This window comes from Daldinia childiae, assembly GCF_008694065.1.
Source record: "Daldinia childiae strain JS-1345 chromosome Unknown Scaffold12, whole genome shotgun sequence".
Taxonomy (NCBI): Eukaryota; Fungi; Ascomycota; class Sordariomycetes; order Xylariales; family Hypoxylaceae; genus Daldinia; species Daldinia childiae.
This window is the reverse complement of record NW_022984653.1, coordinates 697,487-715,266: the sequence shown is the minus strand read 5'-3', so window position 1 is coordinate 715,266 and position 17,780 is coordinate 697,487. Positions and strand designations below refer to the sequence as shown.

At 39.8% G+C, this 17,780-nt stretch overlaps 4 protein-coding genes across 5 annotated transcripts; 3 read left to right on the top strand and 1 right to left on the bottom strand.

Moving 5' to 3' along the window:
* Positions 1-1,078: 1,078 nt before the first annotated feature.
* GL218_08423 (5-methylthioadenosine/S-adenosylhomocysteine deaminase) lies at positions 1,079-2,765 on the top strand (the record flags this gene model as incomplete). Its single annotated transcript, XM_033585226.1, has 4 exons — positions 1,079-1,731; positions 1,785-1,837; positions 1,916-2,606; positions 2,693-2,765. 4 exons carry the CDS (start codon positions 1,079-1,081, stop codon positions 2,763-2,765), a joined length of 1,470 nt encoding a protein of 489 aa, XP_033440693.1.
* A 2,552-nt stretch (positions 2,766-5,317) lies between these two features.
* On the top strand, positions 5,318-6,565 carry GL218_08422 (uncharacterized protein; the record flags this gene model as incomplete). 2 transcript variants are annotated; one of them, XM_033585224.1, is made up of 3 exons in its annotated part: positions 5,318-5,393; positions 5,453-6,115; positions 6,177-6,565. In XM_033585224.1, 3 exons carry the CDS (start codon positions 5,318-5,320, stop codon positions 6,563-6,565), a joined length of 1,128 nt encoding a protein of 375 aa, XP_033440691.1. The 2 variants fall into 2 exon arrangements, with proteins under 2 accessions (XP_033440691.1, XP_033440692.1); XM_033585225.1 differs by having other exon boundaries at positions 5,368-6,115.
* Positions 6,566-12,259: 5,694 nt separating this feature from the next.
* GL218_08421 (Bifunctional solanapyrone synthase) lies at positions 12,260-13,977 on the bottom strand (the record flags this gene model as incomplete). Its single annotated transcript, XM_033585223.1, has 6 exons — positions 12,260-12,534; positions 12,596-12,795; positions 12,850-13,183; positions 13,251-13,341; positions 13,407-13,800; positions 13,853-13,977. 6 exons carry the CDS (start codon positions 13,975-13,977, stop codon positions 12,260-12,262), a joined length of 1,419 nt encoding a protein of 472 aa, XP_033440695.1.
* A 1,151-nt stretch (positions 13,978-15,128) lies between these two features.
* Positions 15,129-16,561, top strand: GL218_08420 (uncharacterized protein; the record flags this gene model as incomplete). The annotated part of the gene is made up of 4 exons (XM_033585222.1): positions 15,129-15,359; positions 15,436-15,631; positions 16,007-16,149; positions 16,211-16,561. The coding sequence occupies 4 exons, from the start codon at positions 15,129-15,131 to the stop codon at positions 16,559-16,561; spliced, it is 921 nt and encodes a 306-aa protein (XP_033440694.1).
* Between the last annotated feature and the right edge of the window lie 1,219 nt (positions 16,562-17,780).

Sequence of the window (17,780 nt, the reverse complement as noted above, 5' to 3'; positions counted from 1 at the left end):
AGTAAGTATTTCTTGGTAAATCTGTTACTACCATCATCGTATCATCGTCTTTGCTGTGTTCGTGTAACCCATAGAAGTACTTGGTCCCTCATACAATATCCTTAAGTGTACTAGAAAAATGAACAATACAAGGTTCTAATATTTTGCTATAAAAAAAGGCAATATTTATAAGTGATTATTCGAGTAATATCACAGAAGCGAAAAGCTTGTTAATACAGTCAAAGTCACATTTTAATAGAGTCTATTATTATCTATAACTACGTCAGATGTTGATAAGTGTTTATGTTATGGCTTTGCTTTCATTCCTTTTCTTTTAGGACAACTTGGGGGTTTAATATCAAGGTGAAAAAGGCTGTAATATTCAATCTGCCTTTTCAGTAACAATTTTCTAAATTTCGGTTTATTATTATCAATGAAGTTGTATAAGTTGTCTTTTATACTTCTGTCTAGGTAACTAATATTAAATAATCTTGAGAATGGCGGGGTCATGAGTTACCCCACCTACCTGGCCTGTAATAATATATCCGATCTTTAATGTAAGTGCTATTCTTTAGCCTTTTCACATATACACGTCGTCTTTAATTAAGAGCTACAAACGCAGTTATTACATGATATATCCCTTTATCATAATGTGTGGTTGTACAAAACCGGGTAAAGAATCCTATTCGTGTCTCGGTCAAACACTTATAGCCGAAGCGATCTAGATCTATTCCATGTGGGGAAATCCGTTTGAAGAAGCGAGAGACGCGAGAGGCGATCATCGACATGTGCTTCCAATCAGTGTAACAATAGAGAATTAAACCAAGCGCTAGATTGGATAGCAGGTCTCGCCTAAGACTATTCCGTAATCCTGACGGAGTCAACTTAGTCATCGGCTCGCGATCAAGCGCGACATTGTAATCCTCTATTAGGTACTCAATCCAAGTATCGCGACCTAGATTATCTTCAATATAAATCTCCTTTCTACGTCTAGACCGTTTCTTAGAAACGTCACTGATTCCTCTCGTCTTAATAAACATAATTATTTCCATTGCAAAAAGAAGAATATTGTCTTTCATTAAGGTCTATCATTGACATCATGTCTACAGCTCCCTCGAGCTCAGTTCTCCTGTCTCGTGGAACCATTATAGCATTCAACGAGGAGACTGAGGCTATCGAAGTAGTTCGGAATGGCTCCTTGCTAATTAGCGGCGACCGCATTACAGGAATTTACGACACCGCTCGTCCGGACAATCTACCTTCGGATGTAGAAATTGTTGATTGTACGGACAAGATTATTTCTCCTGGCTTCGTCGATACGCACCGACATGGCTGGCAGACGGCTATGAAGACCTTGTCCCCCAACACCACTCTACCGGATTATTTAGGCCGTTATGCCGGACATCCACCATCACTTATCTACTCAGCTGAAGATGTATATATCGGACAACTCGCGGGGTTGCTCGAGGGTCTCAACGCCGGTGTAACAACCTCGCTTGATCATGCTCACAGCACTTGGTGTAAAGAGCGAACAAATGCAGGTCTCCAAGCATCTGTCGATAGCGGAGCTAGGGTTTACTGGTGCCATGCATTCTCGCATCACGATGCTTACTCGCTTACGGACCAAATCGCCAATTTCAAAGAGTTGGCCAAGTCTAACTCGGCGTCTAGTCTAACTACTGTAGGCGCCGCATATGATCTTTGGACGATATCTCCGCCAAAGGACGTTGAAGCTGTGATTTCCGTCATCAAGTATGCAAAGATATAATCAGTTAAGACGTTGTTATATCACTAATGAAGCATAGGGAATTGAAAATTCCGGTGCTGACAACCCACCATTTAGGGGGTCCGTGGTCAGGTACGTCTCTTAATTGCAGGAAAAAGACGCGGTTTAGACAAATCCCCGCAGAGATTTGCTGATGATTATGGAATTCAGTTGATAACTCACCGGAACTTCTTCACCGTCTCGGAATTTTGGACACTGACACGGCGGTCGTCTTCTCTCATTCTATGGCCATTACGCCGACAGGGGCTAGTCTTCTTCGATCGACTAACCAATTCATCTCAATCACGCCCGAGTCAGAGATGCACTATGGCCATTCTCACCCAAATGCGCATCTGATACAGGAGCAAGGCTCGCTGGGTGTGGACACGTTCTTCACCTTCTCAACAGATCTAATGACCCAGGCGCGGATTTGGCTCCAGCGCACTCGCTCTAGGATCTACGACCAAGTCCTCGCGGATTGGAAGATCCCCAAAAATAATCCGATGTCCGTCAACCAAGCCTTTTTGATGGCTACCCGACAGGGTGGACTCGCGCTCAGACGCCCTGACTTGGGCGTAATCCGTGTTGGCGCAAAGGCGGATTTGGCCGTTTTCAATGGCCGGTCTCCTGGAATGTTAGGATGGCTTGATCCTGTTGCGGCTGTGATTTTGCATGCAAACGTTGGCGATATTGACCACGTAATAGTGGACGGCAAATTCCAGAAGCGAGACGGAAAGTTGACCTATGACAACTATGATGCAGTCGTCGACCGTTTCCTTGCAAGTGTAGAAAGGCTACAGAAAGCCGCCGTTGAAAGACCCGCGCCTGTTCTCGAGGGACGTTTTTGGGGCGGTTGCGAATAGTAAGTGCCACCGAGAAGTGTTGATCTTGAAAAGATGCTCGAAATTTGAAGTTTTGGAGAATAGTTGCTAATATTCGTCTTCGTAGTGGCCATGCTACGGAAGTAAATATTTCCCGGGGATCCGGCACAGGTTACGGAAAGCAGTTTATCGAGAAGTAAATATTTTTATATCGGGAATATGGCGTGTGTTAGGTGTTTAAGGAACGTTATAATATTCAAGGCATGTATAAGTACTCGTATTGAACGCGCGACTTGGTGCTGGGAATACTAGCGGTTTTATGTGCCCTGTCAAAGTTAATGTATTTAGAAGACATATGGAAAGCTTAGCAGTTGCCATTCGAGCAATGACTTGAGTTTGGTATTCTCTCCTCGACTGGCTTATAACCGATAATGATACCATATATCATAATTATATTACCTAGGCTAAGATATGTAGGTAAATATCTTGATATTATAATTCAATGCCAATGAGAATTCTAAGGTAGAGATGACTCGAGGTCTTGTGAGCAATATTTTTTTTCCTAATTTGAAGTAATACCTCTGTAGCATTCGTAAATTACTAGTGTTTTCTTTTTTGGATCTGGAATAATACTCTGAAGAAAAATCTCATGATTATGACAAAATGCTACATATTCTGATACATATAGGCCGGGAGTTGAACTGCCTCTTAACATTTTATTAGCTATTGCGTTAATCTATCCCCACGTTTATTTGCCTTTGATATACATAACTACGACTGTCCCCTTTGGTCAAAAGTTGTTGACTTGACTTAGTTCCTGGTTCTCTTGCCCTAAAAACCTGGAATAAGTGGGTAGTGATGTAACAGTATATCCATGTTTCCCCGTCTGAGCGTGATGTGCGAACAGGGTTGAACCCCTGGGTTGATTCCCATAGGCCATTTGAGTATGGTTCTCTACAAGGTACATTTGATTATTGATTGCTTACTTGATATCCGGCACGTTTTTCAAATGCAGGTACTGCATACTGCATACTATATAAATCACGTTTTATGCTTGGAATCTAATTAACTAATGGATACAATTCCAAAGAAGTCACAATAGAAGGGATCAAAGCGTCTTACGATATTTGTTGTTAAGGAATAAGCAAGTAAGGGGGCTTCCCTGCAGCCCTCCGGCGGTCAGAGCTTGTTACGATGCCAAGATAAGACCGCATGAGAGAGTCGTATCCTTGGTATTTTGTTGTACCTAAAAAGAAGTAGATTAAACTGGTGAGGTTTCAATATTGATCTATCTGCCATGTAATGGAACAGTAAGTCCTTTCTTTCACCATTTGCTATCTACAGACTACCTTTCAACGGTACCGAGTATGCATCAATGGTCGAATATGTCGGCTTTCATATGCTGGAAGTATGAGAACCGCACCAATCAACATAACTATAAAGTATACGATGTAACCACTTAAGCTTTAGGAGTTAACCAAGCGGTATATATGTAAATACGAGGATGTAGTGTTGTTGTTCTACGCTAGGAGTTCACACAAATCCGCGACAAGGGCCAAAGCCCATAATCATCGGCCACTAAACTCCTAAGGTCAAGATCCCGTAAGTTGTAGATTTACGTAAAACCAGGTAACGCTTTTTCAAAGATACGCCAATCCGTACATAGGTATAGATGCCCGCAATTTCATCACAAAACACATATGCGAAAGCTTGTCGAGGCCACGTGCCGCTTACCCAGAATCTCGGTGTCTGGGATGTTTCTAGCAGTTATCACTAGGGTTATCACACGCTAATATAGTGTAGAATCGCATAGTAAAAAAGGTATCTGTTATTATATAGTACATATCAATCTCAGGAACGCGTGCCGTCTGGTGTTACCGATGTAGTGGGTGTATCCGCTCACTGCGCTACGATAGACTGGGCTATGTACTTTTGACAGGAGCATTTTTTAGACGGTGGCTTTGTCTCTGGTTAGGGAACTTTATTTACAATGTAAGACAGACTGAATGTAATATGGTCTGGCCAGAATTGGATTCTACCGTAGATTCGTTACCTAGGTTGATAGGAATTCGATTCACTTGCGTCCAAGATAGCCCAATCGGGATCAGGCCTTTTTGGCTTAGTCGACTGGGATATCGGAGCCTAAGCGTAGAACAGACATCTATCCGCTGGTCCTAGACTCTATTCGGCAAGGGGTTTGCCGGGTACTTTAATTACTACCCACTATGTAGCTTACATACGGAGAGCATTTAGGGTGGCCATCAGCCGATTGTTTGAACGATAATAGAAGACTGACGTGACTATTGCAAACCTGAAAAATAGTGTAAAGAACACTCCGAGTTCTAGACAACAAGCCAAATGTGGATTACGAGATTATAGGAGAATTTTGATGTGAAACTAACGCTGGAAAAGGGGACCCCGGCTGCGAATCAGTCGAGTTCCATTCACTTGGGATCGCATAAAGCTGCCAATGCCGATATTGTGGGCCAATTAACTACAGATATTATCACAAATCGTCATAATCCTTTACAATATCAAGTTTTTGCTTATTATTATTATTATTTAGATTCACTTTTATTAAGTTTATTGTTATAGAGTGGTACGTTGTGGGCAACCGCTGGTTTACTGAGTGTATGGCGACGCATTTCTTCATCGTTTTAACTTGCGATAGAGTCATTCTTGACTACTAAGTCGCCATTGATAAGTTACAACAATCGGAAGACATCTACTTCCTAGGTACGCATCTATCAACATGATTGAGCTTGGGCGAGATGACTATGATGTCTTCGCCAACCAAGTCTTATGGTCTCTCTTTGCAGTCGCAACAAGTACGTTAAACACCTCCCAATTTACCAGCGCTTGATTCTTATTGCCTTTTCATATATAGTCATAGTAGGACTGAGGATCGTATGCCGTTTGCGTTTCGGGACGTATCAGCGGGCGGGGCTGGGCATGGACGACTACATCACCGTATTCTGTCTTATCCTCAGTCTTGTCGTATGCATTCTTGTCACAATAGCAACAAACTTCGGCCTCGGGAAACATGCATACGATCTAAGCCACTACGAGAAAACGAATGCGCTTAAATATAATGCCATCATCAATGCGGTTTTAATATGGCAGTTTTCGCTACCGAAGTTTGCTATCATCGCTATTCTAAAACGAATTCTCAATTACGGCACAAAGACGGCGGTTTTATTTTGGACCCTTGGAATCACCTCTCAAGCATGCGTCTTAGCTGTATCGATCTGGTGGTTTAGGCAATGCGATCCTGTCGATTTTGGCTGGGATAAAAGCATCGAGGGGGGAACTTGCGTAGATATCAGAGTCATGTCAAGCCTCGCATATTTCACGTCGGCCTATTCCGCTTTCCTGGATATCTTCTTCGCATTCTATCCAATCCCTTTTATTATGCGCTTAAACATGCCACTTCGAAGTCGCATCGCTGTCGCCGGAGCTCTAAGCTTGAGCTCCTTAGCATTCGTTGTGTCGGTTATCAAACTATCTGCCCTTGGAGAAGCCTTTGCTATATCAGCAACGGATCCTACATGTGAGTAGCTGGTTCATACATTTATAATTCCTATCAGCAAAGACTAACTAGATGCATGTAGATCCTGTACCTTATCTTGATATCCTGGGGATGTCGGAAGGGTATATCCTAATAATTTGTTCCTCGCTCCCAACTCTCGGACCCCTCTTCAGGGCGGCCAAGGGAAAAATATCGAGTCGCGGCGGTAGTACTAATAAGTCTGGAGCGAATGTTGGTTCTAGCCTACATAGCTTACACAAGAGTTTCGGTCGTTCGAAGAACCAAAGATCTACGAATGAGATGGAACGGTCGATGGGAGGAAACTCGTCCAGTGCTGATGAAATACCACTGGTAACATCACCTATGCCGCTATTATCTAGCGGGATTAAAAAGACCGTAGATATATCACTGACTACGGAAGAGATTAAACCCAAGTCAAAAACTCGCTCACATGGCGATAGAATATTTTGATAAATAATATAATAAAAGTACAATTATATGTTCCATCCTTATTCACATAATAGCGTTTGGTGGAAGTCATGTTCGTAATAACCTGATCTTTTCCATATACAAGCAACCCCGCGCTACTTATATTTCATCTAATAGCTAAGTAGGTACTTTTCTATATCATATTATAGATATTGTGATATATTTGTGTGAGATCTATATCGTTAAACTATAGTTGTTATAATTACATCTTCACGTTCTTTTATTTTTATATTTTTTTTTTTTAGCAACTCAATCTCGCTGCTGTACTTTTAGTCGTTAATCTCGATCCGACCAAAATTGTGTTCTAGTAGATACTAACAAAATACACTCATCCTCTATTATCTCTTAACTCGTGGACTATTTTTTGAACACCTACTTGGTCGCTATCATTCTTTTTTATGAAAAGCTTGGTAGAACAGGGTATTGTTTGACGCGACATGAATATTCGGTTTAGCGTGAGGAGACTGTTGTATCATGAACTGTGCGCTAGCTTTCTAGGCCCTCTACACTAGGTAACTAGCCAAGGCAAGGAGTGCTCCCCAATTTTACACAATTTCTTCTCGCTAACCCCATACTCGCTTGTAATCGGACATGGAAAAAAGCCCACCTTAGATGCTAGATATAGATCTTAAAGACCACAATCCACGTGGCAATAAAGATCTTCGCATGGCCAATACGTACTATATATGACGACTCCCGTTCCCGGGCGGCATTGTCTTGCAATCTTGGCTCCGCTGAAAATACTATCTATATATGAGCTAAGCGAACAATTATCGTGCCAAGTAGTGTAGTTACTGGAACTTGTAAGGAAACGCGTTCTTATTAAAATTATACATTTTACAAGCGAAGCTAGCATTTGTTTATCTATTATCATATTAGTAACGCCTCGGTGCAATTTTGATAAAGGACATTCCTAAGGTTTAGATACATGACAACCGACGACTCGGATGACAGGTACTCATGTAGCTAACCTCGGACATGTCGTACTCTCGCGTATCAATCGTGTAACAACTTACATGAATAATCTTGGGCCGCCCTGGTGCTGGATGCTAGGGTACTTAATAGTCTCAATAGAATCAAATATTTAGAATTTAGTATAGTATGGTAACAACGGAAGCGATAGCTACCTTATCAGTAGGGCGATGACATAGCTTAAGTATGTAGATATGCTAATATTATATCATAGGACTGTTGAAACGGATATGTTTTATCTTCCAGTATATTCCACGAAGTATAAATCTGTTTTACTGCTCTACTTAAGGCCAATTTGCCTCCCAAGCGAAATGATGGTGACGGGCCGGAAAAGGGAAAGTTGAAGATAATAACTTCACTAGTTTCCACGGGGCCGCCTACAATAGCTTCCGGTTCACCAACGCTAAAGTTCTAGCAATTATATAGCTACCTCGCCGATTTTCTGACCCCACACCCTGTCTTTGAATACAGCACCTGTCTATTTAGATTCATTTAGAGTTTTGGATGTCACGGCTATAAGGAAAGATAATGATGTGGTAAGGTCTTTTAAAAGTTAGGTAAAGTACAAAACTCCTAAGAATTCATAAAGCTATTATGTTAATGACGACTGGTATTAAAAATGCTACAACTACCCAGCTTTAAAGCGATAAACAATGAAAACCTGGATATTGAAGATACAACTCCTAGAGTTCAACGTTAACGTATTTAAACTAATCCCTAGGTACGTTTGGTAACTATAAATTGTAGTTTTCATCCTATTATACATTTACTCATGTAGAGACACGGTCAGTCGTTTTAAGTTGCACGAAATATAAGTGCATAACAGTGTTGATAGAAAAACTAGAATCGATTTCCGCTACTTATACTTTAGGGATCGTTTGATACAGTAGCTCAGCTGATTATGTAATACAATGAACTAAGTTGCTAAGGCTAGTTCCGTGATAAATGTTAACTACCTAACCGCTAGCGATCCCATTTGGCACATACCCACTTTGTGGCACAGGTTTACACCAAAACTACTACCTTTTTAACCTTGAATAACATCATATATATTGATAATATAAATTTAAAACTAAATTTATTTAATACCTTATAAGGTTGCATTATTAAAAATATATTTTTAATAAAATTGAAAAATTTAATTATAATATAATTATTATAAGTATTATTTAATATAAAAATACATAGTTTTACATACAAATTAGGTATAAAATTAAATATTTTTAATAATATAAAATATTAAAATATTATAATAATAATGTTTTATATCTTAAATTTAAAAAATATAATAAAATATTTATATTTTTTTATATATAATATATATATCTTATAAACATTATACCTTTTATTATTAAAATATTAAAATTCAAAAATAGCTTTATAATAAATATTATTATATTTATATAGGTAAAACTTTTAACTTATATAATATACCACTTAATTTAATTATAACTATAAAATTTCGTATATAACGTAAAAATAACTAACTTAACCTTTTAAGCCTAATATTTTTAAATATAAAATATTTAAAAGTAAATTATTGTAACGTTTTTTTACACTTAATTTATATATGATATTTTATATAATATATTAAAGTATTAATTTTCTAATAATAATCATTTTAATTTTAATATTATATATATAATTATAAACATAAATTAATTTTTTACCAATTAATATAAGTTTTAAGTTTTTTATTACTAATATATATGATATTATTTAAGGTTGAAAAGGTAATGTTTTGGTGGGAAGTGTCCCACAAAGTGAGTATATGCCAAATGGGGGCCACAGCGGTTAGCTACCTAATCAGTAAACACATAACTAATATAACGTCTATTTAAAAAATCGAATGTTGAATAAATAAAAGAATTAAGCCTGAAATTTGTGATAGAACGAACGGTTAAAGGGTTGTTACTAGGTACGGTAAGATATATTCTAACGCGAACTTATGTATATGTTAAGATGTCCCCTTTTAAAAGAAGTTCAGTTATTTGATTAAATTACCAACACTTTTTAAATTATTCTTCATATCTCAACAACATAGGCAAACTTAAAATAAATAACGTTTGGAATAATTTAACTCCATATTATACCTGTAATATGAAGCAATTATCAGTTAAGTAAAACATGGTTGGCTGAATCTGCTTTCATTACCTGAAAAACGAATAATCATTATGTTTACGGAGTGAAGTAACGTGTTCCCAGTTCTGAAAAATTTCTAAGTCTTCTGTAGACAAAATGGATCTTGGTATCAGCGCGGTATGCTAAGGGCTGATAGGGGCTTGGAATAATATTTCAATTCAGCCAATAATTCGTTTACGGTATTTGGGTCTATTATTTCTCCGGGAACATTACTTGGGTGTTTATTTTTATTAAATAATATAAAAGGAAATGCTCGTGTCACGAGGTGGAACCAAGCAGCATGGAAAGAACTTCGTTGTTCCGTAAGGAACTCTAACTACCTAAGAGATTTTACGTCTAGTTATACATACTAAACATGTTCTTTGCTCTAGATGTCTCATCTAGAACCCTGACACCTCGAACACTTTAAATCATCCCGTGTTAATTGCCTTGCATACCTATGCATTGTGTTCTCATGACCCATGTGTTACCAATGAAATATTCATGTCTTCTCTTAATTGCGAGCTTCATTATCGTACGATATTGCAACTAATAGGTTTTGGCGTATGATACGCGGCGCGGAGGCTTCTTCATTAAATCACTCATTATATTCTAATATTATGTCTATGGCGTTGATACAGCGGTGTGATTAATTATAATAGGCCGTAGATTGTACCTAGTTAATATATTATCGGAAGTATAAATAAAGTTAGTCCGGTAAGATCGTTGTAATGACATATCAAGCCTTTATAGTTGAGCATTCCTCGAAGTGCTAAAAAGGCCACAAACGCATAGATGCGTTCGGCCTGTACTTGCTAATAAAATCAAAATAAAGATTTGACTAAGATCTACTATACGTTGGAGATAACGGTAAACCTGAAATAATTATGCTTAGATCAAAAGGTACGATAAACTTATTTTCAGTCATCAAAAGCCATGTTTACGCCACAACGGAATGGTGCATTGTCATTAGGTACCCGGCATACGATATCATCCAAGAGGCTTAATTTTGTCTCGGTGTATCCGATCGAAAATAACTAGGTACTTTGATATCTATTGAAATGATTGGCAAGGGGACTACATCTGGGTACGGTATATGGTGTTTCAGCGTGGGATATATATGCCTCATATAACCCCCCCCTTTTCACTCATATAGTTGATAAACTAAGTCATTATAAAACACACCGCCCGTATGCCGTATCTTTCAGCATTACCTATAATCTTTTGAATTGGCAAACCAGATTTGTCGATTAGGAAATCTCGAGTTTTGACATATAACTACCTCCTTAATATTCCAAAGTATCCTATAAGCATTCATCAAAATGAGCTTCACTGGCCGGGTTGATCAGATTCTAGTCGAAACCACTTCATGGTTTCCCTCAAAAACAGCACATGCTTTGGCTTATAATATTCATTATCATGCATGGACTGTATATCTTATCTGCTCAGGAGATATTCTCCATATTATCGGCGGAGGTCTCTTATTTGCCGCTCTTAACTCTTCTATTGCACCTGGTTTCTGCATGGGCCCCGCCCTCTCTCTCTCCGAGCTTCTAGCAAAGACCCCTTCGATACTGCTCTGGTCAGCTAGCAATTTCTTCCTCTTCTGCCTTCATAATCAGATGCAAGCAGCAACGATTGCTGAGGATATGCTAAATAAGCCTTGGCGACCAATCGCTTCGGGTAGACTCACTCCGAGACAAGCAAAGATAATTCTTTACTATTTACATCCCTCTTGCTTGATTATTGCTCTTTGTGCGGGTGGACTACTGCCGTATGCCATTTTGACACCTCTCCATATTTGGTATAATGAGTTTGGTGGTGCGTCTAATGGAGTCCTTAAGAACATACTTAACGGTGTGGGAATTGCTTGCTTCTTCGCGGGACCGCTCGAAGTTGCCACGAACCATTCAATCCTCGCCGGCAAGGGAGATGCAGCTTCATGGTTTCTTATCTTGATAGCTGCATTTTCCACAACTAGTCACACACAAGACTTCCGAGACACCGAAGGAGACAAACTTGCGGGTCGTCGAACAATCCCGATGGTTATTGGAGACGTACCCGCTAGGATAATAATAGTGCTTGGCATCCTAGGCTGGACTGAGGCAGCTTGTTTGTTCTGGTCAACTAAATGGCTGGAACAGTTAATGGTATTTTCAACTGGAGGGATATTGATTACTAACCTTCTCTTGTGTCGTCATAGACAAGGTGATACTAGGGCTTGGAAGTTGTGGTTTGTCTGGGTTCTAACGTTAGTTATGCTGCCGGTTGTGAAAGGAAAGGCTTAGTCCGGTGAGCTACCACTTCGTGTGTAGGAGCTCTCATCGGCAGCCGATCTACTGAGAGATGAATATTATTTCCTAAAGAGAGTCAGAAACACTGAGAGGACTATGTAGAATATCCGGGTGCGGAATGCTAGAGATAAACTGTCAGGGTATAAGTGGTACAGGCATGAATTAGGTATAGATCTACACAAGATAGATATACATGGGGTGCTACGCGCCCTCGAAAGAGAGTAGAAGGTTAAGCTTTAATATATTCATACTATTGAGGAGATATGCTTTGAGTTGAGACGTTTATACTTTAAGGATTTCTTAGAAGGAAACCTCCATTCTGTAATCGCTGAAACAGCTGTTCAGGATCGTACTTAGCGGAAGCTTCCTGCAATCGCTTCATATTTTCCATGCCATAGCTACTGAGTACCCTTTGCGAAAACTCAGCATCATTCATGAACTTGAAGTTGAGATATAGGCCTTGTTCTTTAGCGAGCTTTGAGACGTCCTCAGTAAATTCTTCTAGCTCATGGGATACTGCCGTATCGTCAGACTCCTCAGACCATTCAGCGACCAGCGACCACCCTATATCAGTTTATTAACCAGTGAGTCTAATAGCAGAATAGTGATGGGAAGTGAGATTTACATGTCTGAGGAACTTTCTGGAGTCCTAAAGAATTACCACCTTGGTTTTCCCCAATCTGTACGGCGGTTATAGATGTAGGTTGGATATTATACCATAGATTGCTAATATTTGTATATCTTCTTGCAGAATCCAACCAAAGATTATGGACCTGTACATAGAAGTCATAGGAGACTTTTGTAGTAGTTGTTGCCGTAAGTCTCCTATTGACGATTAGAATCAAGAAACTTCCAGTATTAGTTAAATGGTGTAAGTACCTGGTAGAGGGTCCTAAAATCCCGATAGCTTCGACCAAGGACTTAATAGTACCTTTGGTCGTTGGCACCAGGGTTTGCATGAGACTTTTTAAGTTCAGGAAGGTCTCAATCGCCTTTGGCTGTTCTGTCATCACGTCGGCAAAATAAATTCCAATTGCAATGAATGTTGGATTGACACTGGCAAACATGCCTAGCTTCGGATCTGTTTCCATTACTTCTTGGGCCTCAACAGTGGCATGGAGGACCTCTTCGAACCCCGAGGGGTGGTACATGAGGACGTTGTATTGGAGTTGTATAGCAGGATATGTCTGTATATCGAATCTTGTCACGATACCTATTATTTAATATTAGCACCTACCTAAGGTGGTCAGAAAGAGTGTGAAGTATTGTAATTTAAATACCGAAGTTGGAACCACCACCCTTCAAAGCCCGAAACAGATCCATATTCTCATAAGCATTAGCATTGATAACGGTCGAATCAGCCAGCACGACCTAATTATAAGGAAACTAGTTAGAGGGCGATATAACAAGATCATGCATTTGGCTTAGGTACGAACCTCGAAGTTTTTTACACTATCGGCCGCCAACCCATGGAGATTGGGAAAAGCTGGCATACCGCCCCCAAGAAGATAACCTGATATTCCAACGTCACTCTGGCGCCCACCTATCGCCGAAAGTCCCTTTTCCTCCAAAAAGGTATATACATTACCCCATGTATTTCCAGCACCAGCCTTCAAGATCCCATCACTGTCTATTTCTAGAGTGTTAAGATCCCGCAAATCGATCAAGACCCCATTATCTATGCTGCTGAAGCCAGGATTGAAATTATGGCCACCGGAACGGATCGCAAATTTAGCATCAGCTTTCTTCACAATTTTTATGACTTCAGCAACGTCTTTGCTGTTCTGGGGTCGGACAAAACAAGCTGCAGGAAGCCAGCAATTCTGACACCTACATTCATTCAGTTAGTTTAAATATTGGTAAGTAAGTCGTATTGCCTCACCATGGTTGGCATTTCTGAGACTGGTATCGAGTATGGGATGGAACTGTCACGCGCCCGGGAAAAGCAGAGTCTAAAAGTTCACAGGCCGTCTTTGCGGTGGTCACTATGTCTGACTCGGATGCCATTCCAAAGAGTTTATGGCACGCGGTGGGAGTTAATTGGTGAGAATGGCTTTGAGAATTTCAAGTGGGATAGGGAGTTATCAGGTTCAGAGGTAGTTTTGATACCACTGCTGCTACTTAATCCATGAGGAAATATAAAAAGGATGAATCGCAAGACTGAGCGTATATTTAGTACGATTATGGAGAGGACATCATTGGTAAATATAGACATTTGATTACACCGCCAATTACTTAAATGACTGGATGGGCGGCTTCAATTATACGACAGTAGGTATTCTACATCATACCATGCAAGATAATATTACTTTGGTGCATTTAGCAACAGGGGTTAAATCGATCTGCATCTTTCGGCTCTTATTTCGTAGATCGGTGCAATACTATGAATGCCATTCATTTCATCCTCATATGAGTTGAATAATGCAACCTCGAGGGCTTATCCCAGAGACGTAAATAATATATTTGTTAAGCCGCGTCTAAATAATGACATACAGAAATGAAAAAGACAGGAATATGAAAGTAAAGAAGTATCCTATTAGCCTCAGCTAGTTTGATAAGCCAAGTCAAGTCAATTAACCGTACAGACTTGCATCAGGTCAGATATATTGACTTTTGAAGCCTCTTGAACTGTCCTGGTGGAAGCCCCTTATAGAGCCACACCTCTAGCCACATCAGCCACATATACCTAATACTCCATTCCAAATAAGCCAGCCACCAATCATACTACACCAAAAATATATTAAGCCAGCCCGTCAAGTCAGGTCCAAGTCAGGTCAAGTTATTAACTAACTCATCGAAGTCGCTGTTCCAAATTCATTGTCCTGAATACAAAGGAAGAATACATAGTAAAAGTTGCTATTGTCAAAATATCAACTCTTAGAAAAGTGGATCAATGCTTTGAAACTAGCGACCGCCTAAAAAATGCATTGGGTAAATGAAAGCAACTTCTCATGTAAAGAAAGGTCTTTCATGTGGCCGCAATAGGGTTAGTTTTAATTTATTAGTAATATAGAGAATAATGCAAATAATAGTTTTGTAAATGCGATAAAATATTAAGCAATCATCGTTTGCAAGGTGCTTGCAAGGTCATGGTGAATGGAAACCCCTGAATCGACAACAATACAACTTTCCTCACTTACTATTTCCAAAAACAAAGAATGAATTCTTGGGATAAGGCTAGGGATGACATTGACAAACTTACAGAGTACTTTTCGTCCGACGCAAGATTCGATTTCGTAGGTTTCATCGCCCATGGAAGCTATGGCTCTGCAAGTCGTGTCCGGTATAAGAACCCGGCCACAGGAGACTGGAACAACTTTGTAGTGAAGAGGGCGTTTAGTTCAGAGGCTGCGGAGGAGGCTATGAGACTGGAAAAGGACTACCTCATGGTATGATAAATTGGAAGAAACGATAAGTGCGTAGACGGAATTACTATTAATAAGCTAACCTCCATGGAACGCACAGAGATTTCGCGGTGCTTTGCATATTGTCCAAATCCTAGATGTTGCCAATAATCCTCTAGCCGTAAACCCTGTTCCGGGAGAGTGGATTACAATGGAATGGCTACCTTATGGCTCACTGTCAGATTTTATCTTTAAGACGAAGAAGAAGAAAGTAGATCATCTGCCGAATCGTTTGCTTTGGAGGTTTTTCTTATGCCGTAAGTTATTAATGTTATATATCTCATAGTTATCCTACCACTTAAGTACCTAATTTCCTACACTATACGCGCCTGGTAGTTTAAACGTATTCGTTGAGCTAATAAATGGGTACACAGTAATAAGAGCTTGTATAGCCATGGCGGTAGGTAGTATTTTAATCCATGATGTACTTGTATCTATAATTAGCACTAATTTTGTATCGGCCATAGAACCCTCCAGAGCGTACTGATGGCAGGGTAGAGAGAGAAAGGGTATCGGGCCCACTTCCAGATGTGGGTGTATCGCATAGTGACCTTCATAACGGGAATGGTATGCTACCTACCTAAACATTCACGAGTATTCGATATAAAAGATATTGAGCTAATATTGATAAGTTGTTCTCGGAGAACCCCCTGATGATTTCGAGCATACGATTACGCCGATTTTGAAGGTCATTGACTTTGGTAATGCTGGAGAGTGGTCCTGGATCGAGTTCACAGGCACAACTACACATAGTAATCTCTGGGACATAGGCAAGGTGTGTGCTCTACTCAGGATATCAATTTAGAATGCAGGTCATAGACTGACGAGTGTGACAGCTCATGGTTAGTTTGATTATTTTGGATGAACGCCCTTATGTCGTAAACTTGGGTCTGGGCGAAGTTGCATTCCCTGAGCGCGGGATATTATTGACAACAGACGCTGACAAGATCCTCCCGCTCGATGAGCCCGGGGCGCCGTACCCTTGGCTCGATCCGCAATTGGGGAAACTCGTCGCCTGGTGTCTAGCGAGCGAACCCGCAGACCGTCCTAGCCTATGGGACATAGGTAACGAAGTAGGGTTTGCTGTAGGCAGTAAGCAAGCGGCAGCTTACCCAAATCGGCCAGAGGAAGAGAATGACAATATATCTCAGCTCTGGCGGAGAATAGTCCTCGATGCAGACACTTAGGCTTCAAGAAATAGGTTGAATCACTGTATTTTATTTATTGAATTCATGTCATATTAAATAGTTACGCGATTGGGGTGGTGGAAAAACGTATCTTTTTGAATCATTCAACATTCATATGATATCCTTCATAAGTTGGCAACGGGTTAAGTACCTCAGGTACTGAAAGCATTTGTTTATATTTTTTAACCTAGTTAAAATATTACTTGGTAGTTGCTTTTAGCCTAAAAGAATACCTTAGGTACCTAGGTACCTAGGTAGGTATTGTATATTATTTTCTAAAAATGGAATTTTATAAAGTACTTTACTTCATCAGAGACTGGAGGGAGGTAAGAAAAGTAATTTCGCTCTAATCACTAGCACATAATACGAAGTCAGAAGAAGTGACCTTTACTAAATCTAGTAAACTCAAAGAAGTGGTATTGGATTAAGGTTTTAATATCGTACTTTGCCTCTAGCATAATCGCACATGTAAGTTTTCCCAGAAAATATTAATAACTTCTCAATCAGTAAGTATCACATGGACAACACCGCCAAGAGGGGTTTGGACGCAATACGAGATGGCTAAGAGCCGGATAGGCGCCTAGGATAACTATTATTAGAATCATTGGATGGGACCTATCACAAGAAAATGCGGGAAGAATGCAAGATAACCAACATCTGTACTAATATAACAATTAAGTCCTAAGATACGTACCACAGACTGTCTACAAGGAGGTCTTAAGGCCGCCTCTTTGAAGAGTGAAGGGATCAAGGACCTTGAGACCTTATAGAATTATTAGTAAACTGAATATACGTTCCAAGCCCATATAGCCTTTGCTACAATATAGAAGATTATCTTTGTAAACTACATCCGGAAATTGTCCCTGATAAAAATAAAGAAAGGCAGATTTCTTAGAAGAAAGTCTTTTTTTTTTCCCCATGGGTGGCAAAGCACTACGACTTTTTTACTACCGCCAGAACAGCTATACACGTGAAAACAATTGATCATAAGGTACCCAAGGTAGGTAATTTAAACCGCGAAGTAGAATTACATGGCTCTGTTGGGACTTTTAAGTCTTAGTTGATCTCAGGCCCAATACACAACAAGCTGTAAGTCATTCTCTTCTTGTAAGCTACTCTATTAAGTACCTAGGTAACTATATGTTGGCATACTACGGCATTATGCTAATAATATTTGCTTGTAACTAAAATTAGTTCTATTACCGATAGTATGGCATCC